Raw genomic sequence first — 17736 nt, 5'->3', positions numbered from 1 at the left:
CATAAAGCTGCTACCGGACAGTTTACTTTCACCTCTTGTTTAATTAAGAAAAACCGCTGATAACAATTATTCTCTCATATCAAATATAATCCTTCTGGTCGATCAGTAGGCCTAATGGGCATACTTTACACATACACATGATGTAAGTGAGCCAGAATTTTTACTGCAACAATGAGCACAGATGAGTTGAGGTTGGTAAAACATGACAACATAATTGGGTTATGTTTAGGGGTAAATTGTACTATCACAAATAGATGTACTGGTAGTCTTAAAGTGGATATAATCAATATTTTTATAATTTTGATTATAGCCGCAAATGTGAAAGTGGGTCGCTTGTGATGAAACTACAGAGAATTATCACCAGAGTCCACAGCTCCGCTTGGCTTTAAAGAGCTTTGAAGTGACTTTTCAGCTCATTGTTTGTCGGTCTGGGTGACAGCTTTACCGTTTTAGCTCACTCTCACCTCCTTCATAGCGCCGTTTTTAGCTGCAGCAGGCAGCTGTTTCCAGAGAAAAAGCTTTAAAACTTCACTGTCAACTGCCTGCCAGCCTCAAACAGCAGACAAAAGTTAACAAAAAACTTTGTGGACCTAGTGGAGCATTTAACAGCTAAAGAGGCCAGATATTTCCTTCAGGGGTTGGTACAGAGACCGCAAACAGAGCTGAAAGCAAAGGGAATGCAGGACCTAAATTCACCAGGTGGCCCCAAACATCACACCAAATGAGTGCTGTTATGTTGCTCTGTGACTGCCGCATGTGTAAATAAGCAACTGTTTGCCTCCAAGTTGATGATCTGTCAATGTTGGGTTAACAACTTTTTTCGACTGCCCCCAAGTGGCCAAAAATTCAGCTATTGCAGGCTTAAGAATGTTAATTTACCATGGAGACACAACACACTACAGCTAAAAATGACATTAGCCACCTCCCATTAGGAACAGCTATGTTTTTCCTAAATACCATCCTTGCAATAATAACTATATTTTGGATTTTAAAAAAATTAGCTTGCGTTACTAATTACTTATTAGCTCACTTAGCTAACGGCACTGTGTCAATCCAGGTTTCCATCAAATCCATCGTGCAAAATTACAGAGAGAGCTGTGAAACCTGTAGGTGGCACATAGGGTTGCTCATACACAGTACACATATGGTGCAGGCTACTTAATGGAGAATCTGTGGTGAACAGCCTCCTTATTTTGACAAAGCCTGTTAGTAGGCCCCATTTCCTTGGAAGCAGAACAAGCCAACTTGTCAGGCCTTCGCCGGGACATTGCGGGGAAGGTGGGCCAAAACAGGTGTTGTTCTTCATATATAGGCAGGGGAGTTTTCATGTTTTGAATTTCTCTCATATAAAAAACACACTTTTTGCGAGAAATTTCAAATTCTGCCTCCCTGATCTGGAACCGGACACGCGCGCAGTGCCGCAGTAGTGTTAGTTGAGTGCCTTTCCTGCTACCTCACGCCAGAGCGTCTGCTGTGGAAAAAAAAAGTCTGTTGGAGCTAAAACCACTGCCTTTACTGGGTCAACCTTGACGATTGTTTACATTTTGTTTTTTTTAACGCTAGCCAACCTCCTTAAGATGTAAACCATCATGTGATATGCAGTAAAAATGTGATGTGGAACATTAAGGAGATACAATGGAGTTGCCTATAAGTGGTTGAGGGGAAACTGTAAAGTAAGAATGAATGTCAGGGCAGTGTGGTCACACTCAAAGTCCCTGACTTTGTATGTGCGTGGGTGGGTGTGTGCTTAGTGGATAATTATCTTATTATTTCACCCATGGCTTATTTACAAAAGGCATTCGCAAGGTAGATAGTGATGACTGGGCTTTTTTTTTTTTTTTTTTTTTTTTTTTAAGAATAACGTGAGGACTCTGACCCTTTCGCCACTAAAACGCGCGCGCACGACCACGCGCCCACGAATACACGTGGAATGCCTGTTGTGTACCACATTTCATCATTTCAAGTTAGCTGCGTTTGGACGCTAACACCGTGGAGACGTGGGGTTAGTGAAAGCAAAGGTTCTTCGCCTCGTCGCTTTTCCGGGGTTTACTTAATGTCAAAATTCTGACAAAAAAAAAAAAATCACTTCTCGGGAGCAAAACTCAGTGAAGTCAAGTGAAACGGAGCTAATGCAGCCGGAAACAGGGTGTTGGTCATTTCACAATTAAAACTGAGTAGTAAGAGTGAGACTTGGGCCCGAGACAGTGAATTATAAAATCTCTGAGTTGTGAAAAGGGAATTCAAACTTACTAAAAAACTAGCGTAACTTTCAATCACGCCTATGGGGATTTCAAAATTTTTAGATAAATCTACAGAAAGTTGAACTTGTTCTGCTATGATGTATGATTTTCTATTATGTTTCTGATTATTTCTGTTTCATCTCGTCTCTTGTATAGCATAGGCATAAACCCGCAGATCAATCCATTTTTACAGATGTGCTGATATAGACAATTATTCTTGAAAGGTGTGTCCGGAAGTCGTGTGTTTTACCCTGACTAGCTTGACGTTGCTAGCTAAACCTCAGAATGGACCCGACGAGAGGAAAAGCCGTTAGTTTGTAGGGGAGAAACTGTGACCGTCCATGTCTTGTCTACAAATTTCAACACGCTGACAAAGTTATTGACAGCAATGTCGAGAGAAAACACCACCCGAAGTTTGGACAGTATAGACCTCGCTGCTTTAAGAGTAAGGAGAGAAATGTTGTCTTCCTTTTTAAAGAAATGTTTGAGTAAACATAGTATGATGTGGTGGGTGTTCCTTGAAACTTAACGGTAGTTTCAAGCAACAACTTAGTGGGCAGAGATTTTTATTTTCTATTTGTTTTACCCTGTCTGAAGGTCGGCACTCACTTTACGTACTGTTTAAGAAACTTTTATCGTGTGTTAACTGGTCCTGTGTGTTGTATCGAGGGCTTTATTCTGTAACGTTATGCCTTCAGTCTGCGTTGTGTGCAGTTTGGTGTACGTTTACAAGCTACAGTTGTTTACACACTGGATTTACCTTTGGCTAACGATCTGAAAAGATGCAACAAGCAACCATGCAACAAGTGCTCGACATCAAACAAATCCACTAACGAAAACTGTGTGTATTTATTGATAGAAAAAAAAAGAAAGCGCTCTAAGTCGGTTGCATATTTTTGTTTTAACCTAATTCACATATTTCTTATACTTTATAGTTAGTGTTCAGTGGTTTGTGCAGCTTTATGGAATTTCCTTAATCTTTTTTCCTTGGTCATTACTACAATATTTCTGTAAACAGTCCTATCATATTGGTATACTTAGAGACAATGACAATGTCCCTGTGTGACTATATGTCTATAGTCATGTTGCGGCATTTTATATCTCTTAATTTCGTTAGATTTTAATATCAGTGAAGCCATGAACTATATAATTACATGCTAAGGATATTTTCAATAATTTCCCAACCATATTTTTGTTACTTGTAGCTCATAATGTGAAACGCATTTGCAGTACCACTTCCTCAGTCCGCATCCCAGTATAACACTGCATTGTTCTCCATTTGTCCTTAGCGCTGAGTATATAAAGCTGTTTGTCATAGTTTTGTTTGGCATGGACCTCCTGCATTATGACTTTGCTGATATTTACATTTTCTATACTTTTGTATACTCAGCTTTGTTTTCTCTGTTTGACTCAGCTCTCCTTGCCGCTTATCATCACTCCTATCCAAATTCACTTTTCTTTTTCTTGACTATGTCAATGTTTTGTTTTTTTTTCTCTAGGATCCGGCAGGTATCTTTGAGTTGGTGGAGGTGGTTGGCAATGGAACCTACGGTCAAGTGTACAAGGTAAGCACTTTCATGATGCTTTTCTGTCTCTCTTTTCCATTTTGCGGGGTGTTTGTAGCATGCATGGAGGAATATGAACACTGCTGCAAACTGGGATATTGATAAAAAAAATTCATTAAATTGTATTGTCATGTTTCCATCTAAAAAGTGTTTGAAGACATAAACGTTGGCAGTAAGTTAGATCATAAAAGTTGATCCATCTGTGAGCCACCAGCAGCCCCATCACACGCAGACATGGTATATTACAGTCTCTGACATGGCACTTCTGGTAAAACTCACTACTACTTCCAGTCACTTGGGAAGAAAACTTGACTGAAATATCCTGTAGCTCTTAAAAACAGAACATGCACACACCAGCATCTGCAGCATCTTTAAAAGGCCAAGGGTGGGGCTCACTTCCTTATCGCAATATCTGTTTGTGTATGTGTGTGAGTGGTTTGTGGTTACAAGAGGTGTTTAGACTTATTTAGGCTTGTGCAGATGGTTCTGCCCCATGTTCACATGCTTTTGCTATACCACAAACTGTGTTACTATGGGTATATGGTGTAGTTTCAGTTTTGAACATCAAAAAAGGAGGTAATCCTAGGCAAACGATGGTTGTGAAGCAGAGGGTTCGGACCCTTAAGAATTTAAAACTTCATTACTGTTGTCTTAGTAAGATTTACAATAGTGTTAATAACATGACTGCCCGAAACCAGCCATATGGCAAAGAAAAGACAAATAAGCATGTTTATACAGAAGGTGATGTGAAATTGCTTTAATCAAAATTGAATTATGGAAGATGACGGTTATATCCACTTGTAGTGACTACAACAGTATTAAACTATTTTATGGTTATGATTTTGCACTCACAGCACTTGGTTAAGGTTAGGGAAAGATTGTGATCTGGTTTAAAAAAAAAAAGTGTTATATAGCTTTCAGATAATTGTATAAATTAAGGTAGAGGTTAAAAGTTTAGGGTTAAAGAATGAATGAGGTCCATGGATAGTTCCCAGAAGTGTGTTTCAATGTGTGTGAATTTGTGTGAGACAGAAGGTTGGTGTGTGCCTCAATTGCCACTTGATTTCCTGGAAGAGGAAGTGTTGCAAGAGATGCACAGGACAGTAAGGCCTGTGTTGGCCTTTACACAGGGTGCTTTTACACAGGGGTAGAAAATCACAAATTTCATCCTGTGACTCAATATTCATTGATGTTTTAATAAGGGGAAGACTACAAATATGGATGAATGATGAGCTGTTTCATGTAAGGTGACTTATAGCAATGATTTCAGTGTTTCCCATGTCAACAACCCACAAACAGAAGCAACGTAATCCTCAGGAGCTCATTTGATAAAGGTATTTTCTTAACAAGCTTACTCTGAGAGTATTTTTGTTTTGTGAAGAGTGAAACTCAAAAGAATAGTAATTATTTGAGGTTCTTTTCACAATCATAATTTCTGTTTAATGAAATGAAGGGCAGGAAAACATCCCTTTTTTCTTGGAAGTGCCCTCTCAGATAGTCCCTGAACTTCAGTCACCAATTCTTTGCCAATTATTCTAATATTGTATTTGTCCATTATGTGCATTCACTGTGCTGGTTGTGTACTGTTGCTATAGTCAAGGTAATAAGGATTGTTTGCTGACAGATGATTAATTGGACATTAATGAGCACTGCGTAGATCTGTTGTGCACTTTTGTGTACATTTAACAGACTCTTTGTAAATGTGTCTATGTCTCTTTGTGTGTGTGTTTTCAGCTATACACCGGGTCCCGTCATGGGAAACCCGGGCAGGAACAGGGCCAGTAGAACAATGACTTAAACTGCACAAACACACACACATACAAACAAAACACTCGATTGTTGATTGATGTGAGTCCTGGAGATGCTGACAAAGCATCTGGCCGTTTCTTCTGTTTATTTATATGTATGTTACATTTTCATTACATTGCACTTTAAGCATTTAGTAATGGAAACCCAGCACGGACGCTCAGATCAGATGCTCAGATCTTAAAAAGGAGAACACTTATTTTCAAAGAAAGATTTACATGAAATGCACACTTGTGCAGTTACAACCACCTCTGTCAAATCTTAAAATGTATTTGTTCTGTATTGTTATTTTATTTATTGTTTACTGTTGTGTAAATGCTGGTAACAGAAAGCAGGACCGATTTTGAGAAAAGGCTGGTTTTGTGAAAGCAGTTTTAGTAAGGTCTAAAATCAATTAGCAGAGTTATAGTTTGCAACAAGCAGGGTTAGATAAGGTCAGTGAAGTCAGGCAAACAACTCAGAGGGTTCAGGCAGCAGGTTAAAACACATAGAATATAAACCCTGTATCGAGAACATCATAGACTTTGATGGAACACGATGGCATATTAACAGCATAGGCCCTCTGACAAATTTGCAGTGAAAAGCTCATTTATGTGTTGTACAGATTGGTGGCAAATTAAAGGAAAAACCTGAAAAATGAGTGGAGAAACAGGATGACAGTGCCCCTATCCCTAGGGCACGAGGTGTCACTGAATGGTACGATCAGTATAAAATTGTATGAATCATATGATATGGCCTTTGCAGTCATAAGATCTCAACCCAACTGACACCCAGTGCACTCCACCACCATCATCAAAACACCAAATGAGGGAAGAAGAAGAATGGTGTTCATCCCTCCAGTATAGTTCCAGAGACTTAGGATCAAGGCAAAGGCGCATTGAGGCTGTTCCGGCAGCTCGTGGTGGCCTAACACCTTACTAAGACATTTTGTTGGTTTTTCCTTTACAATTTCACCCGTCTATATGTGAAGGTATTATGAATAACAGACAAGTGTTCCCTAGAGGAGGGAAACTAAGTGAGGACAGAGGGCAGGTTAGGCATCACTGGGTGTGGAGAATTCAACACTCACTAGGACTTTGAAAAAGAGAGAGGTTGAGGATGAAGAGGCGGAGGAGAGAAATGGAGAAGGAGTCACCATGACAATGTTTATATGCACATTGTTGTGTGCCGTTTGTTATAGACCCTACTGTAAACCACACTGATCCACTGTCTGTTGTTTGGTGAAATGGGTTGTAGTCCAACTTAAGTTATGCTTCCAATTAGCTCTGCTCCAAATTAAAGCCTTACAGCTGACCTTCGTCTAACATCAGGAGCTGATTGTAGTGATTGCTAAATTTTACTTTGACTCATGTTGGATAGTATTGTTGGTAGGTTTTTTTGATACACTAATTACGAGTTAGTAGTCTGATATCATGTCAGTCAACCCCCATATCAGTGGTAACTGACACTGGAGGAAAGTGAGCCCCATTAGCCTCATTTTCATTTTAATTCAGTAGAACAGCCTCCTGGTCAGCAGACAGGATTTTCTGACGTGCTAAGACTGATACAATTAGAAGAGATAGACAGTCAGATGGAAAGTAGAGAGGGCTGGAGAAAACAACTAGGCCTTTTCATCCAGATAGCCCCAGACACTAAAAAATCAGGAATAACAGATAACAGAACAACAGATTGAGATATAATTGTTGCACATAGACGGAAACACAGTCATCACTGTTGTAGGTGAGTGATGTTTGAAGAGATGTTATAAAAGAGAGGTGCAGATGTGGAAAGTGTTGGAGATTTTAAACATTTGAAAACAAAGGTAAAGAGCAATTTCCATAGTTGAGAGGATGTGATTTTTTCTGGTTATTTTTCTGCTATAGTAGGTGTCAGTAATGAAAATTGTGTTTGACCAGTAAGTGACATTCAGTACTGCAAACTCCACTCCACTCCACTACGCATCCTTGCCCACCTAAGTGAGCAAGGATTAGCTTCAAGCCTGCTAAGTCCAGGTCACTTGTTCTGAGGAAAGGCAGTCTCTCTGACAAGTTCCACTTTCACTTGGATGGCACCATGATTGCCTCTATCAGTGAGAAGCAAGTCGAGGTTTTGGGAAAACACTTTGACCACAGCCTCAGAGATGTGGCTGACCTGGACAAGTCAGGACTGACTGGAAGTTTCAAGTCCTGGATATCCCAGCATGGCATCCTGCCTCGAATCCTCTGGCCATTGGTGGTTTACAATGTACCCATCACATCAGTAGAGTCAGTGGAAAGGAGAATCAGCAGATACCTTCGCATCTTGCTAGGTATACCAGACAGCCTAAGTAGTGCAGCTTTGTATGGGAAGAATAACATTTTGCAGCTTGCTTTTAACAGTGTCACAGAAGAGTTCAAGGTCTCCTGGACCAGGGAGGTGTTGCAGTACAGAGACTCCAAGGATCCCAAAGTCTCAGCAGCTGGCATTGAAATCTGCACTGGCAGGAGATGGAGTGGCGCCAGGGAGCTCGAGACTGCAGAAGCAAGGCTAGGGCACAAGGCGGTGGTGGGGGCAGTGGCAATGGGAAGGGCAGGCTTGGGCAGCTTTCCAACACCTTGATACAACAAGGTACAGGGCAAGGAGAGGCGGCTGCTTGTCCAGGAAGAAGTGAGGGCTGCGATGGATGAATTAAGAGCAAGTAAAATGGCAGGCATGAGGCAGCAGGGGGCTTGGATGAGATGGGTGAATGCAATGGAGCGAAGGCTCACTTGGACTGACATCTGGTGGGCAGAGCCCCAACACATAAAATTCCTGATCCATGCTTGTTACAACATCTTACCCAGCCCAGCGAACCTCCAGCTTTGGGGCAAGACTGATACACCTTCCTACCCTTTCTGCTCTGGGAGAGGGATACTCGAGCACATCCTGAGCAAGTGCCCGAAAGCCCTGGGGGATGGTTGCTACTTATGACGTCATGACCAGGTGCTGAAGGCATTAACCGAGAGCGTCTCGTTGGCCGTAACAAACAGCAGACTCTAGAAGATAACCTTCATCAAGGCAGGAGACAGCCCAAATCACAACCCAGAGCTTATGCAGGTCTGCTTTCCACAGCACATGATTGGCAACTAGCGGTTGATCTAGGCAAGCAACTGAAGTTTCAGGCATGGATCGTTGTAAAATCTTTGCGACCAGACATTGTCATTTTGTCAGAGGCCTCAAAACGGCTTGCCCTGATAGAATTGACGGGGCCCTGGGAAGACTGCATAGGGGCGTTTGAAAGAAAGCAGGCCAAGTATCAGGGACTCTTAGTCGAACTTATTAGGCTGTAGCGCCACTCTTTCTACAGAGTCTACACCCTGCTGGGCATAAGTGGGCCCTTAAAGAGAACAGTCATCAGGTCAGCAACAGAGGCAGCAGCGAGCCTCCCGGTGGCTTTGGATAAAGAGAGGTGATCCGTGGTCCAATGCTGCTGGGACGCAAGTCAGGGACTGAACGACCGCGGCTGGGTCACCTAAGTGAGGATGTATGATGTTGTGAGACCCGAAACACCCAATGAACTCAGGAAACATTACTGATGATGAGTCCCAGCGCATCCGTAGGATGTATCTTTCACCCAGAGAAATTTGAGCAATAACAGATTGAGACATAATTGTTGCACGATAGACGAAAACACAGTCATCAGTGTTGTAGGTGAGTGATGTTTGAAGAGATGTTGTAAAAGAGAAGTGCAGATGTGGAAAGTTTTGGAGATTTTAAGCATTTGAAAACGGAGGTAAAGACAGATTTCCAAAGATGGAGGATGTAATTTTTTCTGGTTATTTTTCTGCTATAGTAGGTGTCAGTAATGAAAATTGTGTTTGACTAGTAAGTGACATTCAGTACTGCAAACTTCACTTGTATAGTTTTTGGCAGACTGGAAAGCAATGCCATGGTCGCAGGGAGATTTTGAGGACAAGAGCTAAAACTGGATCCAGGTTCCCGCAGTATAAATACAGGTAAAGTTCCTTAGTCCCTCAAAAAGTTCCCAGAAAAGTTCCTGCAGTCAGAAAGGGAAGACAAGACAAACACCACTACCCTCTATTCCTCTCCATTTCTATAACCTCAAACCCATAACTCAACACAGTATTACTTCTCTTCTCTTCTCTTGTCCTCTTGTCTCTTCTCTTTTCCTTTATTGTTTGTCTTTTGCTTTTTCTTTGAACCTTTATCATATACAGCATTGATTTCACATAGTTGACTGCTTACTTTTTGGCGTCCTAAACATGCACACAAGGACAAAATCATTTGTGTCCAACAGATGTAGGACACACACACTTGCACACATTAGTGTTAAAAGATGTATTGTGTGTGGTACTAATCACATGGTAGTAGTATGCCTGCAGAAATTTATGGCCCCAACATAAAGAAACCCAATCCTTAAATGCAGGTAAAACAACTTAACAGGAATCTCTGGATTTTTTTGTTTTGTCATAAGTTATTGACAGTTTGCCCGGTCTTAAGGCTACAAAAAATTGATGCCATGTTTAAAGAAGTCACATTCAGATGTATGCTTCTTTAGAGCTAAAGAGCAAACAGTGGCTTTTGATTCCTGAACATCACAATAGATGACACACATTAGTAATTTCAGCTTTTAGACTTTTCAACATAAACATAAAGATGCAGAGTTGCTTTATTGGACTCTCTTAGTGCGGTATCACCATGAGACATTCACTTTGCATGCACCTCTCACTCACCATCTAGTCATCATTAAGACATGCACACTCACGCACACACACACACACACTCAGGGCGTTTCCCTTTTTGCAAAAGGAACTTCCCTTCCTTGCAAGCCATTGCTTTAGAGAGAGAGAGAGAGAGAGAGTGTGTGTGTGTGTGTGTGTGTGTGTGTGTGTGTGTGTGTGTGTGTGTGTGTGTGTGTGTGTGTGTGTGTGTGTGTGTGTGTGTGTGTGTGTGTGTGTGTGTGTGTGTGTGAGAGAGAGAGAGAGACAATGTAAAAATGTCAAACTCCCCTAATGCTAAGCGCTATGATCACTGCTGATGCAAGACAGCTCTGCTCTAAGTAAATCTGAAATTAGTGACTAGTTTCAGGGCTAAAATGTTACTAACAGTTACTCTGACTAAAGGGAACTAGTTGAAACATTTTTGCTTCATCAATCTGTAGACTGTGTAACTGACCTGAATGGTTATATCATGTTTATAGCACATATAAAGAAAATGGAAACAAATGTTAACATTTAGTCGTCATTTTAATCAGGTTTGAAAGGTCAAAAGCCATCCAGATTTGCTTTGGAGTATTGCTTCAAAAGTTAATGCATCTCAGTAAACCTTGGTGACACCATGTTCATACTGTGCATCATGGACTATGCAAAGCCATAAAAGAGCTGGCTACAATACAATTCCCAGAGGAAGTCACTTACACTTCCTCAAATCTTTCTAGTTTCAATAGCGTCACTTCCCTTTCTGTTACCTACATATTGGTCTTATCTTACTCATGTTAACTGGTTTGCTAACCAAAGTATAAAAATATCCAAATGTAGATTTTTGAGCAACTTCCAGTATCTGTTGCAACCAAATCAACCAATTTCCATAGCGATAGCCCGACACCTCCTGCAACTGTTATACAGCAAAAGCCACTGGATGGGTTTTATTTTGAAAAAAAACTTGCCCAATCTAACATAAACTAGAGGGCTTTTTTGTGTTAAAGTGTTCAGTTTCTTCTTCATATAAAGAAATGGACAGCTCAGTTGTGCCAAGCATTTTCCTATTACGCTATTACACATAATTTGACATTTGGAAAATTGAAATGAATATTATCTTATTTTGAAATAAAAGTCTTTGTTCCAAAGCTAAGCAATTGTGGGTGTGGGTTTTAGCTGAGAGAAAACATAAGAGACACACAGAGAGAGACAGGAAACATCCTCCAACATAGTGTAGAGTTGCTTCATCTGTGTTTGTTTGAGGTAAGACAGAAAGAGTGGGAGAGAGAAAAGGAAAAAATGGAGAGGAAGGAGAGAGAGAGAGAGTAAAGTGAGAGAGTGTTAGAAACCAAAGGAAGGAAGACAGAGGTGAAAGGCAGGGAGACAGAGAGGAGGGGAGGAAGGAAGAGGGAGAGAGACAAATGAAAACTAGAGAGAGAGGATGAAAGTTGGAACTTTGGATTGTGCTGATTACCCAGCTGTGTGTGTGTGTGTGTGTGTGTGTGTGTGTGTGTGTGTGTGTGTGTGTGTGTGTGTGTGTGTGTGTGTGTGTGTGTGGGTGGGTGTGAGAGAGAACAGTAAGAATGAGTCCACTAGTTACAATATTCTCAGAAGTGTGTCTGGCCTTCTTACTGCACTTTCTTAATGCCAAAACTAGAAGTACATCTGTGATTCAGTATTGCACTTCCAACTAAAGTTGAGGGAACCACAAAACTCAGATTAAAAAAAGAGTGGTCAAAATCAAAGCAGAGGCTGAAATATTCAGGCTTTTAGTCCTTAGTATGGGTCAAACTCAAAAATTGCAGAATCCTACAATTCCCATGATGCAACTTGATAGTATATTTTTATTAGATCCTACCTGCCCTGGAAATGCCCTTGTTTCTCAAACTCCACAGCCAAAGTTTGTAACCTAGGCTCTGTTAAAATGTGTAGTCTCCAAGATTAACTCCAGATACTCTAACAATGATGACATACTCAGGATTATTTTCCCAGGCGCTAAAAAACTCCCTCCAGAGCCACAGCAGATGTGATACACGTCTTTTCACCGACTGAGGAGTACACCAGTCTTGATTTGATGAAAACGAGTCTTGTTGTGGAAAGTTGGTGGAGGTCCCTTTTAAATTTAAAACTCATTTGCTAAACACAGCACTGGAAAGTATTGTTTAAACCCGCTTCAATTATGGATTTGAATTTGTCTTCACTTATCAACCAACATATACAGTACAATGCTAATGTGTCTGTGATAAGATAAAATCAGTTGATATGACGGCCCAGCTTATTAATCAGTTTAGATCTAGTCTCTTTAACCATCAGAAAATGATTATCTATATTTTGTTCTAAAATAACCCACCTCAGTTAACTAATTTAAATCACATAATTATAACAAATGATGGTTTCACCCTGAGCCGCCCTGGTAAATACACCTTTATTGGCTGACAGAACACACATCTGCACACAAACATGGTGAGAGCAAGTTCACTTTCTCAGTTTTGTCTCTCTTTGCAGCATTATTCTCAATATAATAGAAACCAGTCTAGCCCTTTTGACCATGTAGTGCAAGCCAGTGAAAGTTCATGTGAATGGAAGGGGGGGTGATCCCTCTAACAAAATGTTCAGGCTCCGACACATACACACACACAAACACAGGCATCATGCCTATATGCAGTTCGTAGAGGCGAGCTGAACAGTGATGCAGTCCATCCAAGCGCAAAGCACACATATGTAACTAACAGACTGTTTTGTATGGGGACAGATAGAAAGACACAGAGGAGGTGATGAGAGCAAGACAGATAGCGAGAGAGCGAGAAAGACGAGTGAGACAGAAACTTCAGAGAAAGCAGAGAGATACAGTAAAAGTGTTTCTCTCATTTGTCCCCTTGCTGTCTGCATTATGAATGTGTATCATGTATCTAATTAGCATATGTATGAATATATTATAATAACCTTTTCAATTATTGTAGTGCTCCTTATTCTGCCACTGTGTGTGTGTGTGTGTGTGTGTGTGTGTGTGTGTGTGTGTGTGTGTGTGTGTGTGTGTGTGTGTGTGTGTGTGTGTAAGTAAGTAAGTGAACAACACACAGATATGGAGACGACATTTGTATCCGGATTTATTTGTGTGCGTTTGATTCCTAGCACTTAGTCAAATAATGTGCGTGTGCATGAGCCTGGGTGGTAGATTCATTGGACATCAGTGTCAAAAAGTGCTAAAGCTTTCTCCAATAATTGAAGACCACAGAGAGTGTGCGTGTATGTCAGTGCTGCAAATGGTCAATACAGTAAGTAGCCGAGAGGAGAGTAGAACATTTCACATTTGTAAGTTGTGGTGGCAGCACAGCCCGTAGACACTATCGAGTCTAAAGGGACAGGAAGGCCATTTCCTTATTTATCACATTTAGGGCAGTGGCTGCTTGGATGCCACCATTCTTTGCAATTATGAGACAATGTCCTCTACTTGGGGACAGAATCGAGGCTGGAATGAGCAGGGGTCAGTGAGCCTGATACAGTGGATCTCACATCCAATAGAAAAGTGTAATATGTAAGGAGAAAATCAGCTAGGTAGTTATCTGACAAGGAGTCTGTTTCACAACTGCTGATTCAGCAGCAAATTCAATAAGCTTTATTGTGAAGCATGCCTTAGCATTCCACTGTCCTTCTATTCTTGGGGCTAAAACATTTACATACATGTTAATTGAGGATTAGACTTCATTTCTTCAAACAGAACGCACCATATATTTGTATTTGTAAATATGGTCGTCCCGAGGATGCAGTATTTCTTGTGTCCACAAACATTCTGAGTCCTACATAGTGTCATGGATATATCTCAGGGTGTCATGCAAGTAGTTAATCTAGTAACTACACTGATTAGTTAACAAACTTTGTTAGCATGAACTGGCTGACTGAAATGCTTAGTAGGGTTTATACAGTGATGAAATAGTAAGGGGTACAGTATAGAAGGCCAAAGTTATGATGTCATGTAGCTTCTTCCACCAGCCTCTGTAACTAACTTTAGTCATTTGCTTGACCAAACCATCCACTCAAGACCTTTACCACTTTGTCTTTGAATGCTCTAACTAAGGCACATTTGCATATACAATGTAGGAAAGTTCCCACCTTGTAAACTTCCCCTTTGTTTCCTTTACATACACTATTTACTACATTCTAATGACATGTCCAGCAGTTTCCGATCAAATTATTTTCCCAGATCTCTCTGCCATAATAGTGATTTGGTTGTTGTTTACCTGGTGGACAGATGAAGCAAAATTAGGTCGAAAAAGCCTCACACAGTTCCACCGACAGTGGATGACATGAATAGTAACTGATTTAATGGAAGTTTAAAAAAGTACAGCTGAGTTTAAGTCTTGGATACTCTTGAAGACTTTGCTGATGTGGAAATAGTTGATTTAGACACACAGGTTTCAACACCGTGCAATCCACTATTGCCTACTACAGTATATAATTGAGAAATCAGTCCTGTGAGTAATATTTCTCTAAAAAGCAATAGTGAGACAGTGTTTCTAAAATTTAGATGCAGACTAAGCAAATATTAAAATGTAGCGTTTATTTTCAAGCTCATCTTTGCCTCCATTTTTGTCTGAGTCTCTCTGTCTATACCTCAATATTAGTTGACTGAGTGAGTATAGTGGGATTTTTCATGCCTTCTACTCTTTTTCATAGACACACACGCACACACTCAGAGCTCTGTCATACATCACAGCTTAAAGGCCTTTAGTGTAGCTTCTCTAGTATCTTGTCAGCTTTCTGACTCAGGACGAGGTTTTCAATTTTCTCCTTCTCACCTGAACGCACTTTACAGCTTTCGCTCTGTCTGTGGGCTTGCTTCCTTTGTCTGTCTGTCTCTCTCTCTCTCTCTCTCTCTCTCTCTCTCTCTTCATCTTGTGTCTTGTTCTTTCTGACGGTGCCTCTGATGAGAAAATGAAATTACGTAGACATATCTATGTCCACTAGTATCAGAATCAAAGTATTCCCAAGTTCAAAAGTTGTATTGCAATTTGTAATCAATATTTGGTGTCTAATCTTTTACATTTCGACCCTGCCTGTCTTTCTCATTCACAAAGCTGCACTTGTGATTAAATGAATATGAACATTTGAAGAATATTGACCTGAGCCTCCCAGTGTGTGAAGATTCACTTTTGTTTTTGTGACTACACAAATACTGCTTTTGTTAGCACCTGGGAAGGTCTTGAGCTATGCATGAAGCGATCCTACTGAGTTGATCAAATCATATTTGAGCATATTAGATTTTGGAATCAGCAAGAGTCGTGTTTCTTTTATCCAGGTTTGATTGCAGAGCCCCAGCTCAGTTTCTATTCCTCATACCGTCCACAATTTATCCCAAATTTTACTTTTTTTCCACAATTTTTTGTCTTTTGGACACAAACTGCACCATAAAATCACAAGACAAAAAGCTTTCGTTTGATGTTCTTGTTTTGGTACAGTTGTATGTAAGAACTTCTGTTCCTGTGGGGTTTGGAGTGTTTCCTACTGAAACACTTCTACTCATACCTGTTGTTTAGAGTGCTATCCACTGGACTTTACAATGTTAAACTGTGTATGTTTGTGTAAATAATTTGTTTTGTGTGGGATGTTTAGTCTTTTATATCTGCTGTGATCATTACTCGTTTTTTGTGTATCCCTCCAGGGTCGTCATGTCAAGACAGGCCAGCTGGCAGCTATCAAAGTCATGGAAGTCACAGAGGTAAAAATTAACTTTATTAAATCACACACATTCTTTTTGTCTCTTTTTCTACTCTGTTTATTCATTCCTCTCCTGTCAGTCATCATTGGTAACTATTAAAGCAAAACATCAGTGTTATTGATTTCAACACTACTAAAACTAATAGATAATCATGCTGTCAATGTGAATGTAACATTACATACATTTTTATGCTCACAACCCACACATGAGAACATTACAGCAAGCTGATCTAGTTCTATCCCATGTGGGAGGCACACAAATAATCTTACATTGAAATTTGCCTGTGGTTTAAAAGTGAATTTAAAGTCTAAATAAAATTCAATTGAATTTTATTTATGCCTGGTCTCATGAAGGCACCTGCTGTTTGTGCATAAACCAGTCAGCATGTTGTTCATTATCTGTCTATGGCATCTGTCTATGAAGACAGATAATGAAAGTTCACTCGCTAAAGTCATTTGTTGCACACTGTGCAAATGGATGGACAGCAGAGAAGCAGGGAAGTGCATTATGCTGGTTCAGAAAGTTGGAGTGGTTTGAGAAGTTTAAACTGGATTCCACAAAAGGATTACTTCATCCTCTGTGTCAGGTTGTTCCGAGCCTCCACATTATCCATTATAAAATGTAAAAGTTGTTCTTATACGTTGGACACCCCTCTGTCACAAACGCACACAGATGCGCTAGCTATCGCTACTCCCGCTACTCTAGCTACTCGACTCCATCATTTTTTATGCGTTTTTGGTTCCATTTCCTCTTTTGTTTCTCCTTCAGCAATAACTCAGACGTGCAGGCTAACAGCTTCACACAGCTAACATTATTTCATAAGTTCTCTCTTTCCTCCCACTACCTTAAATTATTTGGGCGTCCAGATTGATGCAAATATCGAGCACAATTTAAATTTAATTTGGATGACTCTCTCTGTGAGGCTGTTTATCGATGTTATTTTATTGGTTACACAGATAATCCTAGCTCCAACCTCTTTAGCTAAGCCTCATATTGCTATCTTTACCTAGAGTTAAATACTGCCACATTCATTTGGAACTGCACACCAACACCTGTGTCATAGGTGTCTGGTTACTAAAGCTTCATTCAAACCTGCCAGCCAACTTGAATCCAGAATCCTCAGTGGCTATGATATAAAATATTACTAAGACTATTCTATATGTTTCGGTGTTTCAATGCTATGGTATGTTAAAATACTTAATATTGGTGTTTTTCTGATTTAAATTTGTTTTTAGAGCCATAAAAGAGCAGAGAAAATGATAGGGAGGACAGAGGTGAAAAGAGAGAGACAAGCCATGTTACAAAATTGATCATGATCACACAGGAATGAGTGTAATTAGTCAGTTAGTTTTAAGGCACTAGGAAATGTTTGAGACCTTCCTCTCTTTTCTCTTTCTGTTGTATTGCAGCTTTCATATTTCATGTGTCATTATCCCAAAAAAAAAAAAGACAGAACACAAGATATTATTTAATTGAGTTATTTGCTTCTTTTGCCTTGGAAATAATTAAAACAATATCACACAGCACTTGCAGATGTTCGAGCTTGTGAAAAGGTTTTAAAACTCATTAAGACTAATGACTGGCTTTGCAGTGCATCTCTCTTCTCTTCACTCCTTTCCCAACTCAATTCTCTCTCCTCCCATTTACAATACATTTTGACAACTTCTCCTAACTCACCCTTAAAGCATAGACACACAGTGAAGATCAAACAAAAATCTACACTGGTATACCACTAGCCTGACAGAAATAAATTA

At 40.1% G+C, this 17736-nt stretch overlaps 1 protein-coding gene across 6 annotated transcripts in view; it reads left to right on the top strand.

Annotated features, from left to right (window-relative positions):
• Positions 1–1924: 1924 nt before the first annotated feature.
• Positions 1925–17736, top strand: part of LOC120785135 (misshapen-like kinase 1) — a 63386-nt gene continuing 47574 nt past the window's right edge. For 4 of the 6 annotated variants that reach the window (XM_040119539.1, XM_040119537.1, XM_040119536.1 and 1 more), the window contains exons 1-3: positions 1925–2002; positions 3740–3805; positions 15926–15982. In XM_040119539.1, coding sequence (XP_039975473.1) covers positions 1931–2002; positions 3740–3805; positions 15926–15982 — 195 coding nt within the window. In that variant the 5' untranslated portion in view covers positions 1925–1930. Of the gene's footprint in view, positions 2003–2546; positions 2686–3739; positions 3806–15925; positions 15983–17736 lie in introns of those variants that run through there. The other 2 variants (XM_040119540.1, XM_040119538.1) reach the window with 1 other exon arrangement.

This window comes from Xiphias gladius, chromosome 23 (genome assembly GCF_016859285.1).
Source record: "Xiphias gladius isolate SHS-SW01 ecotype Sanya breed wild chromosome 23, ASM1685928v1, whole genome shotgun sequence".
NCBI lineage: Eukaryota > Metazoa > Chordata > Actinopteri > Istiophoriformes > Xiphiidae > Xiphias > Xiphias gladius.
This window is presented reverse-complemented; position numbering and strand designations above follow the sequence as displayed.